General features: G+C 43.5%; 1 protein-coding gene across 1 annotated transcript in view; it reads right to left on the bottom strand.

Moving 5' to 3' along the window:
• Positions 1-25134, bottom strand: part of CDCA7L (cell division cycle associated 7 like) — a 167626-nt gene that overhangs the window by 117346 nt on the left and 25146 nt on the right. The window contains exon 3 of the mRNA XM_044064699.1: positions 7474-7611. Coding sequence (XP_043920634.1) covers positions 7474-7611 — 138 coding nt within the window. The remainder of the gene's footprint in view (positions 1-7473; positions 7612-25134) is intronic.

Below are 25134 nucleotides of genomic sequence, written 5' to 3'. Positions count from 1 at the left end.
CAGCTATCTGGAATTTTGTAAATTATATGTCATTTGTGAATATCAACATGATCTGTATAAGATGCTTGTGTTACAAATGTACTAGAACTAAACCTTGCTTTTTTCCTCACTTTTCTGAAATTTAAAAAAGTTCAGTTACAATTTGCTGTTCTGAACTGTTTGTAAGTTTCTTGGAGGCCATTGTTTGCTTGGACTAAAGGGAAGTCTCTTGTGTGTTCATCAGTGGCAGTGATAAACACTGAGCAGCCTGCCTGCCCCTGTGGGAGTGGTTATTGCCTTGAAAGTTTTATTGGCCGTTTTGGGTCAATTCCTAACTCCTTGATCTCCCTCTCTTAAAACCAGATTGCCTCGTGGTTTTGGCGTCTTTTTGGACTTGTTGGCTGTTGGTGAAGCACCCACCAAGAGGGGAAAACGCTGAGAGAAGAAAGAAGCCACTTTTGAGATTTTAAGTATTTTGCTTCAGATTATTTAAGTTTTTCTGCATTGTCGCCTACTTTTGAGCATTTTCTGGCTTGTTAAACTTGATTTCTGTGTTGGTAACTGTATTTAGAACACAACCTAGAGCTGATTACTGAATTTCCTGTCTGCACTTATTTTTAAAATCGTTTTTTTCTTAAAACTTGCATTTTATCTGTCTCTGGCCTAGCACTCAAGTGTGGGGTCATTTACTGCACTGTTCCAACTTGCTGATACTTGTGAACCTTTGCTTTCCTTAAAAAAAAACAAAAAAAATCTTGCTTTTTTCCCCACTTTTCTGAGATTTAAAAAAGTTCAGTTACAGATTTGTTGTTCTGAACTGTTTGTAAGTTTCTTGGAAGCCATTGTTCGCTTGGACTAAAGGTAAGTCTCTTGTGTGTTCATCAGTGGCAGTGATAAACATTGAGCAGCCTGCCTGCCCCTGTGGGAGTGGTTACTGCCATGAAACTGTAGTTTTATTGGCCATTTTGGGTCAATTCCTAACTCCTTGATCTCCCTTCTCTTAAAACCCTCTTACCTTGTCCCGTATTGGTCTGTTTTAATTCAGTTCCCTATATTACTCTAGCATGTCCAAAGGTCAGTCAATGGTTTCCTCTCCAGTCCAGCTGGTGAATCTGGGAATTTTGAGGCAATGTTACAACTGTCTCATGTACACGGACAACCCTCTCCTCCTCCAAACAAGTTCAAATATATGTGAGAGATGCAACCAAATAGCCAAACTGGAGGTTGAGCTCTCTCATCTCAAAACTGGTGTAACCAGTCAGGAGGAGAAGGTAACCTCACACAACACAATTCCAGTATCACATAGTCCCACCACAACAGCAAACCAAACACATAAAAACACAAAAATATACACGGAGGCTCTAAATAAAAATCTACCTAAGCAACAGAGACCTCCAAAGCAGACATCCAAGCAAACGCTACCCCAAAACAAAACACGTACAACACATAGCACAGAAAGTCAGTGTGCCAAGCAGTCACAGCCCTTAAGGCTGAATAACACACCTGATACTCTTGTAATAGGTGACTCTATTGTCAGACACACTGACCAGGCTGAATAAAGAGAAGGTCACAGTGAGCTGCCTGTCGGGCACTAGGATCCGCCACAACGCAAGCACTCAGGTCACTCCAAAGCAAATACAAATATGACTCAGTCATTGTACATGCTGGCGTAAATGACCTGAGACGTACCTCCCATGACTACATGAAAAGAGACATACAGGAGCTCTCTGATCATGTAACCCAGGCCGGTATGACCCTGACCTTGAGCAGCATCTTACCCTCACCTAGAATGATGCCGCAGTATAAAAACAAAATGATCAATTTTAACAACTGGCTAAAATTTTGGTGTCATTCAAAGGGGATCCAGTGTCTGTCAGCCTGGGATGACATGCTCGACAAGCCACGTTGCTTCGCTAGGGACGGCTTGCACCTGTCACCCCTGGGCTTTCGGATATTGGCAAAGGCTCTTGCCACCCCCATAGTGCCTTTTTTAGGCAAGGCTCAAAAGTCAAACCCACCTCCATAGACAGCACAAGGAACAAGAAACTAAGGGTAATGCTACTAAACGCCAGAAGTCTTAACCTCAAGATGCATGCACTCGAAGCTCTCCTCAGTATGGAGAACATAGATATCTGTGCAGTGACAGAAACCTGGTTCAAGGCTCCAGAGAGCACCCCAGCACTACCAGGTTATACCTCATATCATGCTTTTCGGCCCCAAAACCCGGACCGAACAACAAAAGGAGGGGGAGTTTCCATATTTATCAAGGATATCCACACCTCCAGGTTAGTGGCATTGCACGAAGTATCGGAGACCATCCATGTGCAACTGACAGTGGGCAAGACTGCTTTTCAGTTTATAGCATCCTACAGACCACCCTCTCAAAGTCAGGAATCCCACTCGGCTTTCCTGAAAACATTGGAGAACATGAAGATCTCTCCGAACACCATTATATTGGGCCACTTCAACTACCCAAACATAGACTGGGAGCATTACTCAAGCCCCAACACCTTAGCCCAAAGGTTCCTGGAATTTATAAACTCAAATGCTATGGAACAGCTAGTCACCACTCCCACAAGAGGGGAAAACATACTAGACCTGATCATTACCAACATGGGGACTCTATGCTCCATACCAGAAGTATATCCCTCATTGGTAAGATCAGACCATAAATTAATTTCACTGGATATCCACATCCCGACCCCACCCCCACACCCAGAAAACCACAGTGAAAAACTTCTCAAAAGCGAACTTCACACTTCTCAAAACTGAAGTGGAATCCTTCAAGGCTCCAGGGCCAGTGATAACTATGGCCCAAACTGCAGAATCCTATATAAACGCATTCTACGGACATCTCCAGGAATGCATGGATCATGCTATCCCAAACAAAATCAAGACCCAATCATCCAAAGGCAGCCGTCCAGTCTGGTGGACCCCAGCCATAAATAAACTGTACAACAGAAGGGGGAAGCTACTACGTGATAGAGCAAAATCCCTAAAAGGGAAGGCGTCTCTGATCAGTAGTAGCAAAAAGTTACGATCCCTCATAAAATCCTCCAAGGCCAGCTTCGAGAGAAAAATTGCACAGGACATTAAATACAATCATAAGGCTTTTTTCAGTTATGTTAGGAACCTGGGATGCAACTCCCAGACTTGTTCCGAGTTGATTCTAAGCGACAAAAAATACACTGAACCCACAGACATCGCTAATATCCTGGCAGATACAGTGCAAACTTCTCCCCCTCCACCCCAAAAGAGCAAGTATCTATCCCGGCAGAGTGCAGCCTCCCAAACATCTCTGATGCTCAGGTGAAGGCCGCCCTCTCCAAAGCAAAAAACACTGCTTCCATGGGACCAGATGGCGTCTCGGGTTGCGTCCTACATGAACTCCAAGAAGAACTAATCCCTCAAGTAAAACTGCTGTACAATCTCAGCCTCACTACAGGATATGTGCCCAAAGAATGGCGTACAGCAACAGGGGTCCCACTCCACAAAGGTGGCACCTCTGCGGACCCTGGAAACTATCGCCCCATAAGCCTGACTAGCCTAGTCTGCAAGGCTATGGAGAGGATCATCATGGAACTCAAACAAAGACATTGGGGACCTACAGACACTAGATCCTACCCAATTTGGCTTCAAGGGCAGATCCTGCCTTGTGAACCTAGTTGACTTCTTCGAAACAGCCACCAAGGCCATAGATGAAGGGAAGGTAGTCCACACAGCCTATCTGGACCTCGCAAAGGCATTTGACACAATACCCCACTCGGGCATCATAGATAAGCTATCCAGCCTAAATATAAACCCCTATGTCGCAAGATGGGTCGCAAACTAGCTCAAAGATAGAACCCACAGAGTCAGAGTTGCTGGAGCCATGTCAGACTCTAAACCGGTCACAAGTGGCGTCCCACAAGGTTCTGTCCTGGGACCTCTCTTGTTCGGCATTTACTTTTCTGAGGTACAGGCCAACGTGGGAGGACTATGGCTCACCAAGTTCGCAGATGACTGTAAACTGGGCGCCATAATTGACTCTCCAGCTGACACAAACATCCTTCAAAAAGGTCTCGCAGAGACGGATAACTGGTGCCAGAGCCATGGTCTAAAGCTAAATGCCAAAAAGTGTATAGTCATACCCTTTGGCAAAAACAATGTGCCCACAAATTACCACATAGGTGGTAACCCATTAAGTACAGAGAAAGTAATTAGGGATCTGGGGACCCAAGTTGATAGCAATCTCTCCTTTGACAACCACATTGCCAAAGTGGTTAGAAAGACCTTCTGCATAGCCCACCTCATCATGAAAGGATTCACATCTAGATCAAGAGAAGTAATCATGCCACTTTATTCATCCCTCATCAGGCCCATCATAGAATACAATGCCCCCTTTGGGATGTACCTTACCCGACACCTGCAGCAATTAGAAAGACCCCAAAAGTACCTCACCAGGAGGATCAAGAGACTCAAACAGATGCCATATGCTGCTCGGTTAAAAAAATTCCAGCTCTACTCAGTTGCATACCGCCTACTTCGAGGCGATCTATGCCTGACATATAAAGCTATGTCCAACCCAGAATTAATGGACATGCTCCACCTCAGTAAATCTAAATCCCTTTGAGCCACACGCTCGAGGGACCTGAACCTCAGCACAGAAATAAATAGAACATGCTGGAGGGACAGATTCATAACCCAGAGGCTCCCTTCTCTCTGGAATAGAATTCCAATTCATGTTAGGCAGAGCACCTCACTGACTCTCTTCAAGAAGAATCTTGATGAGTGGATGGGGGATCGTAGATTTGTCCCGGGGATTACTTCTGTGTCACTATTAGACAGAGGCACAGTAAACTAAACTTTAAAAAGGGCACAGTATACTCAAATCAAGGGGTGGCGTAAGCCAAACACAATCGGGCTAGGCTTATAAATGCCCCAGGGCAGATAGCCTAGTATGATCCTATGAATCTATGAACCTATGTCATGTGTATATCGAACTGGTTTGTACAGGCACGTGCTGAAAAGATATTTTATAAAGTGCTTTTGTTTAAAATGTAACCACAGTGTGCCCTACTGGAAAAGAGCAGAAATGTACATGCACTATTGCAACTGTTTAAATGTATATATGTTAACAGTGGAAACTGGAATATTGGAGTAAACTTCAGAAAAATAACTGAAATTAAATGACTTTATGGCTATGCCATAACAGATGGAATTCCTTCAGTTTCAATGCAGCAAGGATACACTCTCTAAAACTAGGGACCTTTCTGCATTGTCTCTAGGGTGAAATAATTACTAGTCTTGAAATGTGAAGGAATGTAATCGTTTTATGACTTACAGCATCTGCCAAAGATCTGAGGTCTATGTATTTTAACAGGTAGATGCTAAATACAGTCAGCTTCCAACAGTGGGGGTTTCACCTGGGATAGAGTCAGATGACAAGAAATGATGTCATTCTGCAAGCTATCCCAGCAGTAATATTTGTGATATTCATTTAAAAAGTCTCCTAGACACTGCATTCTGTATTCTGTTTTGGACCAAATAACAACCAGAAGATCCATTCACCACATCTGCCTTGCTCTTAACTAGTTAACTAGAGTATAGTAATTCTCTTAGATTCTGCCAGGAATATAGTGAAGCATAGTTTAGATGTTTTTATTTGAGACTGTCCTACAATGTTGTTTTAAATATTTCCCGTGATTTTGAACTCTGATGTCACTGTGACTATATACAGGGTATTTTCTTGTTCTTTTATCATTTATTATTAAATATATTATAATCTTTCCTTGTGGCTGATCTGTCTAAAGATATTTAAGTTTTGAGAGTACTTGCATACTGTATTTATTTGGTGACACTGTGCGGGCTTACTCCTAATAGCCTTGCTCTTGGTCAGACTACCATTTGTGTTAATATTAATATTACACAGTAAGATTGGACATCCTTTGTTAAGGGCCTTACAGTAGCCAATAAGGAGTTGGCTGGTGGCAGTGATAACTACCTTATAGTCTGGGCAAAAGGAGGCATAGCTAGTATACCTGTGCCAGCCTTTCCCAGGTGTGTGTGTGTGTGTGTGTGTGTGTGTGTGTGTGTGTGTGTGTGTGTGTGTGTGTGTGTGTGTGTGTCAGCTATTTGGGCAGGAAAGCAAAGCACTAGTTGGAAAAGAGAGGGTACTGGAGGTATTGGCGTGGTCACTCAGATGAGATCTCAACTCTATAGCTCTGCCAGTGGAGAATCTTATTGGGGATCTGGAAAAAGAGGGAGAAACCAGCCCTGGACTGACTGTGGTCTCTGTGTGCTCTTAAGGGAAATTACACTTGATGCAGAGAGCTGCATCTTGAAATACTGTGTGTGTGTACCTTGTCATCCTGCCAGTGTACGTCCCCCCCCCACCCACCCCACTGGTGCCAGAGGTGAGGACTGAGGCTCCTTGATTACTGGTCCAGTGGTGGGTTGTCACACCATATATAATTCAACAGGTAAAACAATGATTAAGTAACAGGACACAAGTCAGACTGGCTGAGGCATTACTTCTATTAAGATAGATGATACCAGTAGTGTCCCAACCAACTCTGCACTGTAGCTACTTCATTTAGATACAAGAGGAGGAAAAGGGCTCAGAATGGTGATAATTGCGTACTGGGTAAGATTAATCACGTCAATAAAATGAAGTCCTCTGGAATGACCTACAAAAATACACACCTAGTGAAGTAGTAATGATATCACTTAACATCAGTAAATGCATCAAGAGGCTTAATAAAAAGGACTCACTTGCTCACTAACAAATCTACGCTGGGAAATTCCTAATTCCTTCCACTGCTATCACTCAGAAATCCTAATTGGATACTTTTTTGCAGGATGATCTGCATACCTGTTGACAGTTTACTAGAAAATGGCAAGGTTCACTACAGTTTACTAGGGAACGGCATGGTTTAATACAGTTCACTAGAGAATGGCATGGTCCATTACAGTTTACTAGGGAACGGCATGGTTCAATACAGTTCACTAGAGAATGGCATGGTTCATTACAGTTTCCTCTGCATGACAGCATGACTCTTGGCTGCTTTAAGTGGTTTGGTTAGCAGCAACAGCTGCAGTACATTCTGCTCAGTTTGCATACAGGGTATAAAACCCTCTTGTGTAGGAACACCATGGATAAGTTGTTCTTCCATGATCCCAAGGCCTTTAGATGAGCTGGACTCTGATGTCTCCACACACACACAAAAACACACACAAAAACACACACAAAAACACACACAAAAACACACACAAAAACACACACAAAAACACACACAAAAACACATAGTCCATTAAACATGATTCTTACAAGCCTAAAATTTCTAATTCAGTGAATTACAACAAAAAAGTGAAGCCTAGGACCAAAGCATTACTGTTACTTAATACTATCTACACTTCAATACAAGCACAAATGTTCTTTAACTTATTTCAGGTACATTTGCTTTAAATCAAATGATGATTTCTATGGACAGTACACTAAAAATAATATCTTACCATGGATTCCATCTTGTCATTCATATGCAGCTCACTTTCTGTGAAACCTTCAAAGATCTCACTATCTGATTCAGTATCTTCCACAAAAATCTGCCGCAGTTCCTCAAGAGTTGCATATTTTGAATTATGGTAAACATCCTATTACACATAAGAAATTAGAAAAAACACTTAGAAAAGAAGCTACATAGGCTTCGAAAAGAAAGGCAGTTAATTGGAAAAAAAAATACATCTGTGCTGCCCTTGAAATCCTGGATTCAAACTGTGTGGAACCTCTTTCAAGCTCACCTTTCCAGCTTCCTGCTAAACAGTACAAAAAGTATTGAACCTGACATCTGCTTCAGCATCACTTGCAACATATTTCAGCATTTGAAATCATAATCATTTTTACCTCAACCTCATTTCTCTAGCGTCTGTTCAAAGATTTAGGGAAAAAAAAGCATATTAAATCATACAAAAACTGCGGCCACACAACCACATTCAACCATTTGACATGCCATGGGGGGGGGGGGTAATTTGGTACTGGTTACTGGTCATCAGAACCACAAAATGATACAAAGACAGATGGTCATTCAGATTATTTACTCACTGTAGTGCCCAAAAATAAAAAGTTTACTGTTGTTGCACAACACATCATACAGGCAAAACTCTTGCAGTGCTTAAGTGAACTTAGTTGGCTCCTTAGGTCTTTCTGGAATTCTAATAATTAAAGCAATTTAGTGTGGGAGGTTCTTTGTGTACTGAAGTGCGACAATGACTTTTACTGGCTGCTGACAGCAGAAACAGATTGTGTACCTGAATGTGAGCTTTTGAAGGTGAAGAGAATGACAAGCTATGTTGGGAAAAGCAGCACTTCTTTGAGGCCATTAAGTAGAGATCTAACAATAGTGATTTTACAAGAGTGCCAAATAGGATTGAACTAATAAGAAGTGAAAAGTAAAATCTGACCAGTCTCTCTTTGGCATACATGAACCATATGAAGAAGCAAGAGTGAATCATGCAGAATCAGTAACAGCCAAGGGGCTTGTTCAGTACCAAATATTTTGACTTTGGACAAGGGACTGGATATATCAAATTAAACCAAAATGAGCAAGTGGAACAACTGACAGCAAAGGAGGAGAAGGCAGAGGCAAAATCTGAGATTATTGGGAATTTTGGAAGATGAGGAATGGTCAAATTTGATAAGACTACATGAAACAAGAGGAGTGGTTTCTGGCCCAGAAATTGTAGTTTGTCATCTGTTTGAGCAGTTTTTTCCATCTCCTTCAACTTTCTGGTTTAAAAGCCCGCATTTGCACTTGTTTCCCACCTTTCCTATCTAGCCCAGATACAGATTTGCTGTATCCAGGACTGTTTGTAAGCTCCTGAGAGGTGCCCAAGTCTGCTCTTCAATTTTTCCCTTAGATCTGCTAGTTCTCCCCTCTCTCACACTTTTACTAGCTTTAGTCTAATACTTTACCATACCAGATTTCTTGTAGCAATTATTGTAGCACACAAAAGTGCTACCTGCACTAAATGCTCTACAAGGAAACTGCTCTAGTACTTTTTGTTAATGCTCACCCCTCCAGGAATGTCTAAAGGTCAGTTCCCTGTGCTTTCTCCTGTTAACCTTGGGCATCTTGAGGCACTTTAGCAACTGCCTCATGTACACTGACAACCCTCTCCCCATACCTCCCCAACAGTCAGACTTGCGAGAGATGTACTTATACATCATAACTGGAAGCCAGCCAAGACCAGAATAGCTGGACAAGAGGAGAAGGTCAACACTTGCACCACACCACATGGAATACACAGCCCCCCAGAACACACACCAGCACTGCCTTCACATAAAAATGCAAACCACACACCCACCTTCTCAGAGGCTCTCAATAGAAATCTACCCAAACAGCAGAGACCTCCAAGGCAGAAACACACACTATCACCACAACACAACACAAATCAAGAGACACATAACTCTCCTAAACAGTGTGCCATTCGACCAAAGCCCCCCAAGGCAAAACAGCATGCCCAGCACTCTAGTCATAGGTGACTCAATAGTGAGGCACTCTGACGTCCCACTCACTAGGTTGAAAAAGGAGACAGTAATAGTCAGCTGCCTGTCAGGTGCCAGGATCTGCCATATAATGCACGCACTCAGGTCCCTCAACAACAGGTGCAAATATGACTCTGTCATTGTACATGTAGGTGTGAATGACCTGAGACATACCTCGCTGGACTACATGAAAAGAGACATGGAGGAGCTCTCGGATTATATAGCCCAGGCGGGTACAACCCTAGCCCTGAGCAGCATTCTACCATCACCCAGAATGATACCACAGTACAAGCAGAAAATGATTGATTTCAACAATTAGCCAAGTGTCTGTTGGCTAAGTTTCTGCTGTCATTCTAAGGGGGTCCAGTATCTGTCCGCCTGGGATAACATGATTGACAGACCTTGATGCTTTGCCAGAGGTCGCCTGCATCTGTCACACCTGGCGTCCGGATACTGGCCAAGGTTCTTGCCACCTCTATAGTGCCCTTTTTAGGTGGTGTTCCAAAGACCAAATTATCACCATAACAGCTACAAATAAATGCAATCTGAGGGTCATGCTGCTCAACGCTAGAAGTCTAAATCTCAAAATGCACTCGATTGAAGCACTCCTTAAAATGGAGAACATTGACATTTGTGCTGTAACAGATCTGGTTCAAGGCAGCAGAAAGCACCCCTGCACTACCAGGCTATAACTCTTTCCACACCTTTCGGCCTCAGAACTTGGGCCGAAGCTCCAAAGGCAGTGATGTTTCAATATTCATAAAGGATGCGCACACCTCCGTACTGGTAGCCCAACATAATGCATCAGAGATACTTCAGGTGCAGCTAACATTGGGTAAGACAGCGATTCAGGTTGTAGCCTGCTATAGGTCCCCAACCATGTCCCAAGACACTCACTCCACATTCCTAAGCACCCTGGATAATATTAAGGTCCAGCCTAGCGCACTCATACTGGGCAACTTCAACAACCCATCCATTAACAGGGAAAAAGTACAGTTTTGTACCTACCATAAATGTAGATGTTAGAGTGCTCATATAGCTGCAGTCATTACAGATGGGTTATCCTGCCAGGCGGGTCCTCGGTCAGCCGAATTCCAAAGTCTAGGTCCGGCGTCGGTTGTCGTCGCTTCTTCCCTGACGTCAGTGCGGCAGGGGTATAAGAGAGGCAGCCGACGCCATTTTCTTCAGTTTTTCTTGCCCTAGATGTCAGGTGCCCCCAGAAGGAAGGCAAACATAATGTTATGCAAAGATGCAATGTTGATAAATCAAAAAACAGTAGTTGCAAGCAAATACACCATAAAAGAATACCCCAAAAAGGTTATATGAAAAGGTGTTTGTCATAAGGCCTGTCCTAAGAGGGGATGGAGGGAGGGAAACCTGGACTGCAGCTGTATGAGCACTCTAACATCTACATTTATGGTAGGTACAAAACTGTACTATGTTCATCGTGCATACAGCTGCAGTCATTACAGATGGGTAGAATCCCAAAGCTAAGTAAGGGTGGTAGGCACTAAGTGGAACTAGGTGGGGCTAGGATGCCCTGCAGGACTGCTGTGGCAAAGCCCGCTCTAGATTTAGAGTATAGTGGGAGGTGATAGTGCTTGGAGAAAGTGTGCACTGAACTCCAGGTGGCTGCTTCCAAAATGTCCTTGGTAGGGACCCCCCTGAGGAAGGCTGCAGAGGTAGCTGTGGCTCTGGTGGAGTGGGATCTGATGCATGCAGGCACAGTTTTTCCATGAAATGAGTAACAAAAGTGTATGCAATGGGCTATCCATTTTGAAATTGTCTGTTTGGAAATAGCCTTTCCTTGAGCACCTGCAGCATAGGACACAGAGTTGCTCAGATTTCCTGAATGGCTTTGTCCTGTCCAAATAGTAACAAAGTTGTCTGTGAATGTCCAAGGAATGTAGTAGTCTTTCCCCTTTGTTTTGTGGATTAGGATAAAAGGTAGGCAAGTGGATAGTCTGATTCAAAGCTACACTGGATACTACCTTTGGCATAAAGGTAGGGAAACTCTGTCCTGATGGAAAATGATGAATGGTTGCACAGCCATGAGGGCCTGTAGCTCCGAAACCCTGCGGGCTGAGGTGATAGCCAGAAGAAAGGCTGTTTTCCATGACAAGTATTGTAGCTCTGTTGAAGAAGCTGGCTCGAAGGGAGGAAGGGTCAGCTTTTCCAATACGAAGTTGAGGTCCCAAGCAGGGACTGGTGGTTTCCTTGGGGGTTTTATATTCTTTGCCCCTCTGAGGAACTGTCTTCAGAGAGGATGAGAGAATAAAGGAGGATCTGTGTTGTATTGTGCAGAAATGGCTGAAGCATGGATCTTGATGGAGGAGAAGGAAAGTCCATTGTTTAACATCTCAGCTAGGTACTGTAAAATTTGAGGTATATTTATTACCCAAGGATTCTGTCCCTTTTCTTGATTCCAGGCACAAAATCGTTTCCATTTGGCGGAGTAAGCTTTTCTAGTAGAAGGTCTTCTGGCCTCCAAGATGACATCCTGTACCTCCTTGGAGAGGAGAATCTGTTGGGAAATCCAGGAATTCTCCATGCAGCTAGATTTAGGGTTTTGAGATGGCTGTGAAGGGTCTTGTAGTTGTGCTGGGACAACAGAAAAGGGACTAGAGGGAGGGTCCATGGTGGGGAATGTGTCAGGCTCTTCAGGAGCAGATACCAGTGTTGTCTTGGCCAGTCTGGAGCAATGAGAATCATTTTCGGCCTCTCTGCTCTGGCTTTTAATAGAACTTTGGGCAGCAGAGGAAGAGGTGGGAAGTAACAGACCGTCAATGTTGCCCAATTGAAGGAAAGTGCGTCCACTTTCCAGGCCTGTGGATGATAGGTCCTTTTTTTCAACTGGCAATTTCTGTGGGTAGCAAAGAGATCTATGTCTGGCTGTCCCCATGCCAGAGTTATCTTTGTGAAAACTTGAGGATGCAACTTCCATTCGTGCGGATCTTTCATATTTCTGCTTAGGTTGTCTGCCACTGTGTTTTCCTTCCCTGGCAGGAATTGTGCCTGTAGTTGAATTTGCAATTCCAGTGCTGTGTTCCATAGGGTCATGGCTTGCCTGCACAGGGGGTATGAAGGAGTCCCCCCCCCCCCAGTTTGTTTATGTACCACATCACTGTGGTGTTGTCTGTCCTTATCAATAGCTGGCCTGGATACAGTAGGTCCGACTGTCATAATAGCATTTTGCACGGCTAGCATTTGGGTGCTTCTCTTTTCGGGTCCATTTTCCCTGAATGCACTGATCTGTCATGTGTGCTCCCCAGGCGTAGTCTGAGGTGTCTGTTGTGATGATTTGAGTTGCTTGAGGTACACAGAAAGGAAGACCTGTGTTTCTTTGGCAAGCTTGAGTCCACCACAAAAATTCCTTTTGAAGGCATGGAATGAGTGGTATAATTGCTTCCAAGCTGTGGCTGTGTTGAGACCATAATGTTTTTAGGTACCAATGAAGTTTCCTCATATGCAGCTTTGCACATGGGATTAGTAGGATGCAAGATGCCATGAATCCCAGAGCCTGCAGGACTTTCCTTGCAGTTAGCCTGGTGAAAGTTGCCATTTTTCTGAAGTATTGAGACAGTTGCCCTTGTTTGTCTGGCGTGAGGTAGGCCATCTGGGTGGTTGTATTCAAGCTGGCACCCAGGAAAATTATTTGCTGAGAGGGTATTAGTTTTGATTTCTTTTTGTTGACGGTGTATCCCAGGAAGTTTAACAGTTTTATTACAAACGCCAGGTGCTGCAGTAATATGTCCTTGCTGTCTGCTTGGATCAGGCAGTCATCCAGATATGGGTAGATTTGTATCCCTTGTAGTCTGCAGAAGGCGATTACTGATGCCAGGCATTTCGTAAACACTCTGGGCACAGTAGATAAGCCAAAGGGCAATGCAGAGAATTGGTAATGGGTTGAACCTGCAGGAAATCTGAGGTATCTTCTGCAATCTTGTCTGATAGGGACATGCAGGTATGCCTCCTTGAGGTCCAATGTTACCAGCCAAGACTCCTTGCCCAGCATGGGAAGAAGCTGCTGTAAAGTGAGCATCTTGGCACCTGTAGATATGTGTTTAGGATGGATAGGTCTAAGATAGGTCTCCAATCTTTGTCTTTTCTTGGTATCAGGAATAGTCTGGAATAAAACCCTTGACCTTGTTCTTTTGCAGGTACCTCTTGAATTGCTTTCATGTCCATGAGAGCTGAAATTTGTTTTTGTGCCTCTGCCCTTTGATTTTGTGGCAGGTTTGGCATGCCTCTCATTTTTGGAAGGGTGTGAAAGTGGAACCTGTAGCCTCTGTCTATAACGTCCAGAATCCATTTGTCTTTTGTAACAATATGCCAATTTTTTGAGAATAATGTCAGTTTTCCGCCCAAAGGTGCTACCATTAAAGCTTTGCTTGGCAGGTGTAGGGGGAAGTCATCGTGTCTGTTTTCTAAAAGACTGTGATCTATCTTCTCCACCTCTTGGGGTTCGTGCTTGCCACTGTCTGGCTCTGAAAGATCCTTGAGGTTGCCCTCTACCCCTTGAGCGTCTGTATCTGCCCCTTTGAGGTCTGTCCGTGGCTGGAAAGGACCAATTTTTTGAAGGCCAGTTTCTGCTGAAACGTGGAGGTTGTACCTGCAGGAAATATTTCACTGTTAGCATTGATTTCGCTTTTTCCTCCATTTTCTTTAGTACCTCCTCAGCTTTAACACCAAACAATACATCTTTTTGAAGAGGTGCATCTAATAATTTAGCTTTTACATGATCTGGTAATGTTTGCTCTTTGAGCCAAGCATGCCTACGTATAACAGACCCCGTAACAGCAGCTCTACAGGAGGCCTCTAAAGCATCAAAACCACACTGCAAGGTATGTTTACCCACTTGCTCTGCACCATGCAACAAATCCTGCAACTCTTAAATCTGGTTGTTCTGGTTGTGTCATCTTGCTTTTCAGCTGAGATATCAAAAACTGTTGATACTTTAACATATGGAACTGACAGTTTAATGCCCTCATGGTTAAAGTGGCCGAGGTGTACACCTTTTCCCCCCACCTTTCTAAAGCTCTGGAATCTCTCTCTGAAGGTAATGGGTTTTTAGCAGTAGAGGCCTCAATTCCATTGGGACCCTGTGAAATTGTTTCTGGGTCAGCAGTATGGCTTTTATATAGGAACTGGTGAGAATCAGGAACCCGGTAATACCGGTCTGGTTTAACAGGAGCTGGAGGCAAAGAATCTGGATTAAGGATGGCTTTTGTGTACACATCATCCAATATATCTAAAACAGGAGGGATAGCCAGGGGCCTATGCTGGGGAAGCAGAAGAAATTCCCTGAGCCTTTTCTTGGAATCTGAGTAATCTTGGCCTTCCCAGTGAAAGTGTTCCCTCAATGTATGCGGGGTTTCCCCAAAAGAGAAGTCCTCAGGGGGGGAGACCGAGGGGAATAGACTCCTCTGCATCAGAGTCTTTGAATGGAGAACAGGCATAATCCTGGTCCTCAGATAATTCTGAGGTAATAGAAGCTTGATCTGAGGAAGGGTAGTCTTCCTCTAATCTGGGCCTTTTGTCAGAGGGGGGTTGAGAACCCCTAATAAGAGTAATCAAATCCTCAGCCATTTTAAGCATCTGCTTTTTAGGCATGGTGCCTTGAGAGGGGGTCTGAGGAACCTGTTTTTTGGTTTTCATGGCTGCTTTAGATTTAGTGAAGGCTTTAATAGAGAAGGAGGAAGGCCTGAAGACCCCTTGAGAAATGGCAGGCCTGTCTAAATTCTGAGTTTCCCCGCCAGGAGTGGCGTCGGTATCTGTAGTAGGAATGGGGGCCGAGGAGCCTGCGACCTCTGGTACTGAAGACACCGGTAATGTAGTGTCATCGGTACTCAGGGGCTGCGTAGGCACCTCGCTGAGTACCGGTGAACCGGTAGTCGGCCTTAGCGTGGTTTCAGTAGATGGTGCGGACCTCGTATGTCGGTCCTTATCTTTGCGTTTTTTGCTCAAAACTGGAGTCGGAGTATCAGACAACACAATATAATTAAATTTTTTGCCAAAAAAAGTGAAGGGCAAACTCTGCCCGACGCTTAATAGTGCGCTTGTTGAATCTAGCACAAAAACAGCAGGCCGAGACGTCGTGGTCTGGGCCTAAGCAAGGTATACAGAAAGAGTGGAAATCCTTATGCGGTATTTTCTTCCCACATGAAATGCAATTATTAACTTTTTCTGACATCGGTCTGAGGCAAGAAAAGTTTTCCCAACGGGGTACTTAGCTTTCAAGAAGACTTTGGCTGAAATACTTTCGTAAATCTCAGGAGCTGGCCGACCGGCACTTGCGAACTGCTTCTGCTTCGGGCACCGCGCGGCAAGAAAGACTGAAGAAAATGGCGTCTGCTGCCTCTCTGTTATACCCCTGCCGCACTGACGTCAGGGAAGAAGCGACGACAACCGACGCCAGACCTAGACATTGGAATTCGGCCGACCGAGGACCCATCTGTAATGACTGCAGCTGTATGCACGATGAACATCTACTCATGTATCAATACACTTGCCCAATGTTTCCTGGAATTCATTAATTCCATTAATTCCAATGCCCTGGACCAGCTCATTCTTAGCCCCACTAGAGGTAGCAACATCCTTCACCTGGTCATTACTAACATGGGTGACCGTTGCTCTACATCAATAGTCAACTCCTCCCTGGTTAGATCAGACCACAAACTGATCACCTTGGAAATCCACATCCCTCCCACCCCCGCAAAGGTGACCACCATCAAAAACTTCTCCATTGCTAACTTTGAGCTCCTAAGAACAGAGGTGGTTAACTTCACGGCATCCATGCAAATGGAGAATAGTTGCATGACCGCCGAATCATACACCAATGCACTGTACAAACACGTACACAAATGCATGGATCTCGCCATACCCAATAGAACCAAGACGCTGTCCTCCAAAAAAAGGAAGACTATCTGATGGTCCCCTGCCATAAACAAACTCTACAACAGAAGGAGGAAACTGATGCAGAATAAGGTGAAGTCCCAAGACTGGAAACTCCCTTAATCAGCCTCAACAAGTTCAGATCCCTCATCAAATCCTCTAAAGCTAGCTATGAAAACAGAATTGCAGGAGATATTAAAGACAACCAGGAGGCCTTCTATAGTTATGTAAAGAACCTCTACGGCAATACCCAGATTTGCTCCGAGCTACCGCACAATGGTACCTCCTACACAGAGCCAACATATATTACTAATATACTGGCCGACAGATTCAGTGGCAACTCCCCCCCCCCCCTCCAAAAGGACCAATCACAATACCAGTAAATTGCCAGACACCTGGTATTACTGCTGAACAGGTTAAAACAGCACTGTCCAAGGACAGCCTCTATGGGACCTGACAATATCCCTGGCTGTGTTCTACATGAACTACAGAGTGAACTGGCACCTCACCCATGTGCCCTGTTCAATCACAGCATCACCTCAGGCTTTGTCCCTATCAAATGGTGCACTGCTACAGTCATCCCTCTCCACACAGGAGGAGCGACTACAGACCCTGGCAACTATCATCCCATTAGCCTGACAAGTCTGATATGCAAAGCTGTGGAACTAATAAACAAGGATATAGGGAATCTCCAAACCCTGGATCCCACACAGTTTGGTTTTGTGAAGGGTAGATCATGCCTGCTCAACTTGGTCGACTTCTTTGAGTCCGTTACCAGAGCCGTGGATGAAGGCAAGGTGGTTCATACAGCCTACCTTGAACTGGCCAAGGCCTTTGATACCATTCCCCACTCAGGAGTCATAGAAAAACTCACTAAGCTAGGTATCAACCCCTATATCACTAGGTGGGTTGCAAACTGGCTCTCAGATAAAACGCGGTGTGAAAGTAGCTAACTCCAAGTCAGACTGCTGACCAGTCACGTGGGGTCGGTCCTGGGTCCTCTCCCGTTTGGTATCTACTTCTCAGAAGTCCAGTCCAACACGAAGGGACACTGGCTGACAAAGTTCGCAGACAATTGCAAGTTGGGAGCCATTATTAACTCCACATGTGATGTTGACATCCTACAGAAAGGCCTCACTGAGACCAACAACTGGGGTCAGAACCATGTCCATAAGCTCAATGCCAACAAATGTGCTGTCATCCCCTTTGAGAAAAACCCAGTTCCCATGAACTACCACATCAAAGGTAGTCCACTGAACACAGAAGGCATAAGAGATCTGGGAACACTGGTTGACAGCAACCTCTCTTTTGACCACCACACTGCCACTGTGGTCAGAAAGTCCTATGTGGCACATCTCATTACTAAGAGCTTTGCATCCAGAGAGGCAGAGAGAGAGAGATCACTGACTACCTCTACTCTTCCCTCATTAGGCCAATCATCAAGTACAATGCCCCATTTGGCATGTATCTTACTAGACACCTGCAAAAACTGGAGAGGCCACAAATGTACTTCACAAAGAGAATCCTAGGCCTTAAACACTTGTCCTATATGAACAGACTCAAAAAATGTGATCTCTGCTTGACTTATAAAGTCATGGTTTGACCCAGCTCTGTTAGAAATGCTACATCTAAAGAAATCCCAATCCCTCCACACCACATGCTCCAGAGACCTCAACCTCATTACCACAATCAACAGAATGTGCTGGAGGGACAGATTCATAACCCAGAGACTGCCCATGCCATGGAATAGACTTCCCATACATGTCAACTGTTTTTTCCCCAAAGGGGATGACAACACATTTTTTGGCATTGAGCTTAAGGCCATGGTTCCGACACCAGTCATTGGTCTCAGTGAGGCCTTTCAGTAGGATGTCAACATAACTTGGGGAGTTAATAATAGCTCCCAGCTTGCAATAGTCTGAACTTTGTCAGCCAGAATCCCTTTGTGTTGGCCTGGACTTCAGAGAAGTAGATACCACACAGGAGAGTACCCAGGACCGAACCCTGTGAGACTCCACTTGTGACTGGTCGGCAATCTTGACTTGGAGTCAGCTACTTTCACACTGTGGGTTCTACCTGTGGGCCAGTTTGCAACCCACCTAGTGATACAGGGGTTGATTCCTAGCTTAGTGAGTTTATTTAGGATTCCCCCAAATGAGGAATGGTATCAAAGGCCTTGGCCAGATCAAGGTAAACTGTATGAATCACCTTGCCTTCATCCACAGCTCTGGTGACTGACAAAGAAGTTGACCAAGTTGAGCAGGCATGATCTACCCTTCACAAAACCAAACTGTGTGGGATCCAGAGTTTGGAGATTCCCTATATCCTTGTTTATCAGGTCCATGATGATGCATTCCATAGCTTTGCATATCAGACTCGTCAGGCTAATGGGGCGATAGTTCCCAGGGTCTGTAGTCGCTCCTCCTTTGTGGAGAGGGAGGACTGTAGCAGTGTGCCATTCAGTAGGGACAAAGCCTGAGGTGAGGCTGTGATTGAACAGGGCACAAGGTAGAGGTGCCAGTTCACTCTGTAGTTCATGTAGAGCACAGCCAGGGGTATTGTCAGGTCCCATAGAAGCTATATTCTTGGCCTTAGACAGTCCTGTTTTAAGCTGCGGAGCAGTAATACTGGGTGCCTGGCAATCTACTGGTATTATGACTGGGTGCCTGGCAATCTACTGGTATTATGACTGGTCCTTGGGGGGGGGGGGTAAAGTTGGCACTGAATCTGTCAACCAGTATACTGGCAATATCTGTTGGCTCTGTATAGAAAGTACCATTGTGCAGTAGCTCAGAGCAAATCTGGGTATTGCCATGGAGATTCTTTACATAACTATAGAAGGCCTTGTGGTTTTCTTTACTATCTGCAGCAATTCTGTTTTCATAGCTAGCTTTAGAGGATTTGATGAGGGATCTCAACTTTTTGTTGAGGCTGATAAGGTAGTTTTTCCAGTCTTGGGACTTCCTTATTCTGCATTAGTTTCCTCCTGTTGTAGAGTTTGTTTATGGCAGGGACCACCAGACTGGCTTCCTTTTTTTGGAGGAGAGCATCTTGGCACTATTGGGTATGGCGAGATCCAAGCATTTGTGTATGTGTTCATACAATGCATTGGTGTATGATTTGGTGGTCATGCAACTATTCTCCATTTGCATGGGTGCAGTGAAGTTAACCACCTCTGTTTTTAGAAGCCCAAAGTTAGCTTTGGAGACGTTTTCCATGGTGGTTACCTTTGCGGGGGGGGGGGGGTTGAGGATTTCCAAGGTGATTAGTTTGCGGTCGGACCTAACAAAGGAGGAGTTGACTATTGGTGTAAACCAACAGTCTCCCATGTTAGTAATGATCAAGTTAAAGATGTTGCTACCTCTAGTGGAGGTAAGAACGAGCTGGTTCATGGCAATGGAATAAATGAATTCCAGGAAACGTTGGGCAAGTGTATTGGTACACGAGTAGTTTTCCCAATTAATGGAGGGGTAGTTGAAGTTACCCAGTATGACAGTGTTAGGTTGGACCCAAATATTCTCCAGGGTGCTTAGGAACGTGGAGTGTGAGTCTTGGGACATGGATGGGGACTTATAGCAGGCTACGACCTGAATCGCAGTCTTACCAAATGTTAGCTACACCTGAAGTATCTCAGATGCATTATGTTGGGCTACCAGTCTGGAGGTGTGCGCATCCTTTATGAATATGGAAACACCACCATCTTTAGAGCTTCAGTCCAAGTTCTGGGGCCAAAAGGTGTGGAATGAGTTCTAGCCTGGTAGTGCAGGGGTGCCTTCTGCTGCCTTGAACCAAGTCTCCGTTACAGCAGAAATGTCGATGTTCTCCATTTTAAGGAGTGCTTCGAGTGAGTGCATTTTGAGATTTAGACTTCTAGCACTGAGCATCATGACCCTCAGATTGCATTTGTTTGTAGCTGTTACACCATATGTATTCATAAACTATTCATTTTTTAAACATGGGTTGAATTAAATAATATATTCAACATTCTAAGAAATTATCTATTTTGAACTGCTGTAACTGTGCCCATATGTCAGGAATAAAAACTGACTAGATATGCGAGTATCAATGTTATATTAGCTGATGGGTATTAATCTGAGGATATGAGCAGAGGTATACAAATTAGAATAAAAGCCTGCTTGCCTAGACTGAAAAGTTTGCTTAGGCCGGGTAAGCTTGTCACAGTGCAAAGAATACAGAAGACGGGAGATGTGAAAGGTTTATACTGGTTAAACAGACTGCTTTGCCTGAACAGAATGGCCATATTAACTTATGTTCAATAAATACTTGTGATAAAACACCCTGTTGAGCAAGGTGACAGGTGGATGAGGTGATGTCTTGACACAAAAACAAAGTACTCCAGTATAAATTATAATGCAGGTATGTAGAAAGCTATGAATTGCAGGCTTTGACTTTTAGATACTATGTATTAAAAGAAAATGTAGCACCATCAGGAACAAGTTGCTAAGTATATAATGGAAAGGGTTGCCCCCACTACCACTGATCATCTGTTAATGGAAAAATATAAGGGACATGGAAATCAATTTACACAAAAGAGTGGGACAAAGAAGATACGTAGGCAAAGGCAAAATGTGTATAAAGCAATACTGGAGGTTAGGCAGAGCTTCCAGCAATATGATATCAGAGCAATTTAAGAGTCATGGCTGTCTACGGACATAGTTCCCTGGTTTGATTCCTGGCTGGGGGGACTTCTATGCAGAGTCTGAATGTCCTCTGTGTGTTTGTATGGGTTTCCTGAGGGTGCTCCAGTTTCCTCCCACATTGCAAAGACATGCAAAATGTGGACTGGACACACTAAATCGGCGATAGGCATGAGTGTGCAGTGGGAGAACTATGATGGCAGGTTTAGCCATGCTCCAGTTTCCTCCCACATTAACACATGCAATAGGTGGACTGGACACACTAAATTGGCTATAGGTATGAGTGTGCAGAGTGGAAGAACTACCACAGCAGGTTTAGCCACCCAAAGGTGTAAACCTTGGCTCTAGAGGATTGTCACTGTTGAAGTGACACTCCAGCCCCATGTACAAAAATGGGAAAAAGGGTTATGGATGGATTTGTTTACCAGAAAAATGTAACTGGGTGAAAAGTACCCATTTTCAGAGGAGGTCTGTTGAGAAGCTCTCAAAGTACAAATAATTATGAAATGGTAAAACACAGGAAGCAAAATTTACAATGCAGGTACAATTAATTTTAGAATGTCAAAATACATCACAGCTATGTACTGATAGCAGACAAAATACATAATGGAGTTTACACTGGGATCAGTCAAATATCAGATAAACACTGAATTTATACAAAAGAGAGTAAGGATAAAGCAACAGGGGGTAAGTTACAAGGAGAGAAAATGTAATAGCTCTGAAACATATTAGTCATGAAGAGTCTCGGCTGAGAAGGCGCAATTTGGAATACAGAGATTAGTAAACACAAATACTGATAAATAATCTGAGAAAAATATGTTAATAGGAAAAGCTAGTAGATGGTAAAGTAAAGATGTAGCAGGGTTCAGCCAGGGTTAGTATGTGAGCAGAGTCAGACGATAAATACAATTTAATTTAGTGAATGTTAAAAGAAAGAAGGTTAGAATGTGACCTGTTGGGTAGTGGAAAGGCATTTCAAATTTTTGCTACTGAATAGGAGCAGAGACTTTGTAGATCATAAGTTGTTGTTCTTCCTCTGATCCCAGTGATCTGTGGGGGGGGCAAGCATGGAGATCCAAGGTCAGACTAGGCTCCAGGTGTATGAATAAATGTGTGTATCAAAATGAGCTGTAGATACGTTAGGTAACATGGAAGTTAGACATTTAAGAGAGAAGCTAAACAACAATGGGTATGTGCATGTCTCACTAGTTGTAAACCGGGCAATTTTACTATAGTACGATTATGGTTTACTTTTTTTTTTTTTTTTTTTAAAGAGAGGACTGTAGGTCGGTTAGGATAGGGGATCCATGTAAGAGGGAGGGTAAAAGGAATTACCTCTCCCACTCTCTATATAACCACCACCAAAGGCTCAGTACGACTGCATACTTGCCTCCTTCCCTAACATATGCCCCCCCAATGCTAAGTGACCACCTTCCCACAGTTTTTATTAAAGCTCAGAATCTAAACTCCCAAACCACACCACCTTAATGAAGCACGCAATCGCTCAGACTTCCACAAAGAAACATTTCTCCAGAACCTACAACTTTTTAGCTGGCACCATCTAAAGGAGCTCCTCTTAGACGATTCCGTTACAAATTCTCCAGAAACTTCCTCCACATTCTTAACAGTTTAGCTCCTTATTAGCGGACCAGAACCACAAAACTAATGCAACTCAAATGGCAAGGCCTTGAATTCCTGGATCAAAAATAAAACGCAAACCAACTTACTAATATTTCAGCATCTCAGAAATCACAGCAAATACCAAATCAAAACACTAGTCTAACTTACAGTTCAAAAACCTTCAGTCCCAAAGGTATTCTGCTTAACTATTAAAATCTTCAAACTAGTCCATGGCATCCCACTTGAACCCACAGTGCCCAACAACACAGAAAAAACTGCCACTCTTTATAAATGTACTTTATAAACTCAGTCAAGTCCCTAACCAAAGCACCACACTCCTCTCACCAGCCTCTCAATCCCCAGCAGTACTTGCAATTCTGCCCCATTTTCACTGCAACCAATTCCACCTAAACCATTACAAAATTTCTATTAAAACTAAATCCCATAACTCCTAGCACCCGACAATTTCCCCACCAAATATCTACACATGGCTGTCAAAGCTATAGCCTACTCCATTTCCATACTCAAGCAGTCCATTACAGCAGCATACATCCCCAATGTTATGGGCAAAAGTTAAATTTTACCACTACATAAAGGAGTAAAGAACACTGAACTTAGGACAACAATGGGATAGTAGCTACAATCTTCACATCTAAAATTCTTGAAAAATGCATTCAACACCAGCTCCTATCACAGCTCTACTACAGCCTTCCTTCATTTCACTAGTACTGTAAATACCTAACTGTATAGGAATGAAGGAATGCTAGTATATGCCCTCGTTCTAGACCTTTCCAAAGCCTTTGACACAATCTTACACCCCACATTCCTGAAACTCAACTGTAGGATTTGATGAAACTTGTACTGCATGGTTTAACAGCTATATTGCTATCAGATTATATATAGGCCATAATGGCGCAAAGACTTCTCTCCTTTCCTCCCAGTCTCCATAGGAATCTCCCAAGGGTCTATTCTTTTCAACATGTTCATTAATAACCTCCCACATGCCTCAAAATCAGCTACAATAATTCAGTATGCAGACGACTTCTCCCTTATAGGTAGCAGCCCAAACCTTAACCTGTAACAAAACACTTAAGAATCCTCCTCATTCATTGAAGCCTGGCTAACCAACTCTTTTTTCCTTTGAGCTCCAACTTTACCGCCGAGAGACACCTCATCCTAGAAAACCTTCTTTGATATCCTCTCAGCAAGTAACACAAATGGAAACGGTCACACACACCAAGCTCCTTGGCATCTACATTTGACAATAGCTTAAAATTTAGACTACCACATCCAACATACATTAAAGAAAACTCAGAAATTAGGTTCCCGTTATAGGTTCAAAAACCAAACCAAAAAAATACTTAGCCTCTACCCTACTTCCAACACTTCTCTACTCAGCCCTCATTTTCATCCACTTACAAAGTCTCTTGGCTCTCAGAGCATGAACAATGATATCACAAAATAGCAAAGTTTGCAGCAAACTACCACAAACATCGCACCACTACTTAGCACTCCTAGTAGACTCTCAAAAATTACCCCCGTTACTTTCTTACTCCAAGCTTGCGACTATTCATTAACCTCATCTATAAGTCTACAAACTGTCCATCTCTGTCTCCATCCATATCTCCGTTTGTATCCAGCCGCACAAATTAATAGATCCCTTCCCTCACTTCAAATGCTTCTCCTCAAAATCCAATAATACAGCTGGTGGTCTATTCTCAAACTAGGTCACCAAGGCATGGATCATCTCTCTCTCTCTAAATAGAACATCTCCACAAACATTTTGAACAGAAGTCATATCTGCAGAATATCTGGCTCTGTCCAGCACTAACTCTGGATAAGTATCCCTAAACTAAACCATAATTCCACACGTCTTTCTATCCTGCACCCATCCCCCCATCACTTTCTCAATCCTTCACTATACGCTCACCCACTGGCCATCATTGACTACTAGTCCCCACCATCTAGTTCGCTTCATCTTTATTACATTCCCTACACACACTTCCTCCTCCAGCTCCTCCTCCTCCACATTTTCAAATCACCTCTAGTCCTATCAGTCGTTAGCCTACTACATCAGCTGCTGACTAGTAAATAAAAAAAATAAAGCATAAAAGAATGCTGCATTTATGCTATTTTATACCAGTTTCACATCTTTATTATGAAATATCTCACTGAAGTATACAATGCTACTGGCTAACTGAAATGTATGTCTGTATGAATTGCGCTCATCTTCCTCTGCTCAAAAAGGAGCTATCTGCAAAGACTCCACTACTAAGCAGACTTTTCAGAATACTACTCTAAGACTTTTCTGTACAGACTTCTCAAAATACTACTGAATTACTTCTCTATATAATATGCAAGCTTTTACAAAAGGTCTTTACTTAGTAGACTAAATATAAATGCTATTTTCCTACACCATGGATAAATCTACACTATATCATTTGGAACTTTTCTTCCTGG

The sequence above is a fragment of the Protopterus annectens genome, chromosome 3.part0 (assembly GCF_019279795.1).
Source record: "Protopterus annectens isolate FY-2018-M chromosome 3.part0, PAN1.0, whole genome shotgun sequence".
NCBI classification, from domain to species: domain Eukaryota; kingdom Metazoa; phylum Chordata; order Ceratodontiformes; family Protopteridae; genus Protopterus; species Protopterus annectens.
The sequence above is the reverse complement of the archived record's forward strand: the minus strand, read 5'-3'. Positions and strand labels throughout refer to the sequence as shown.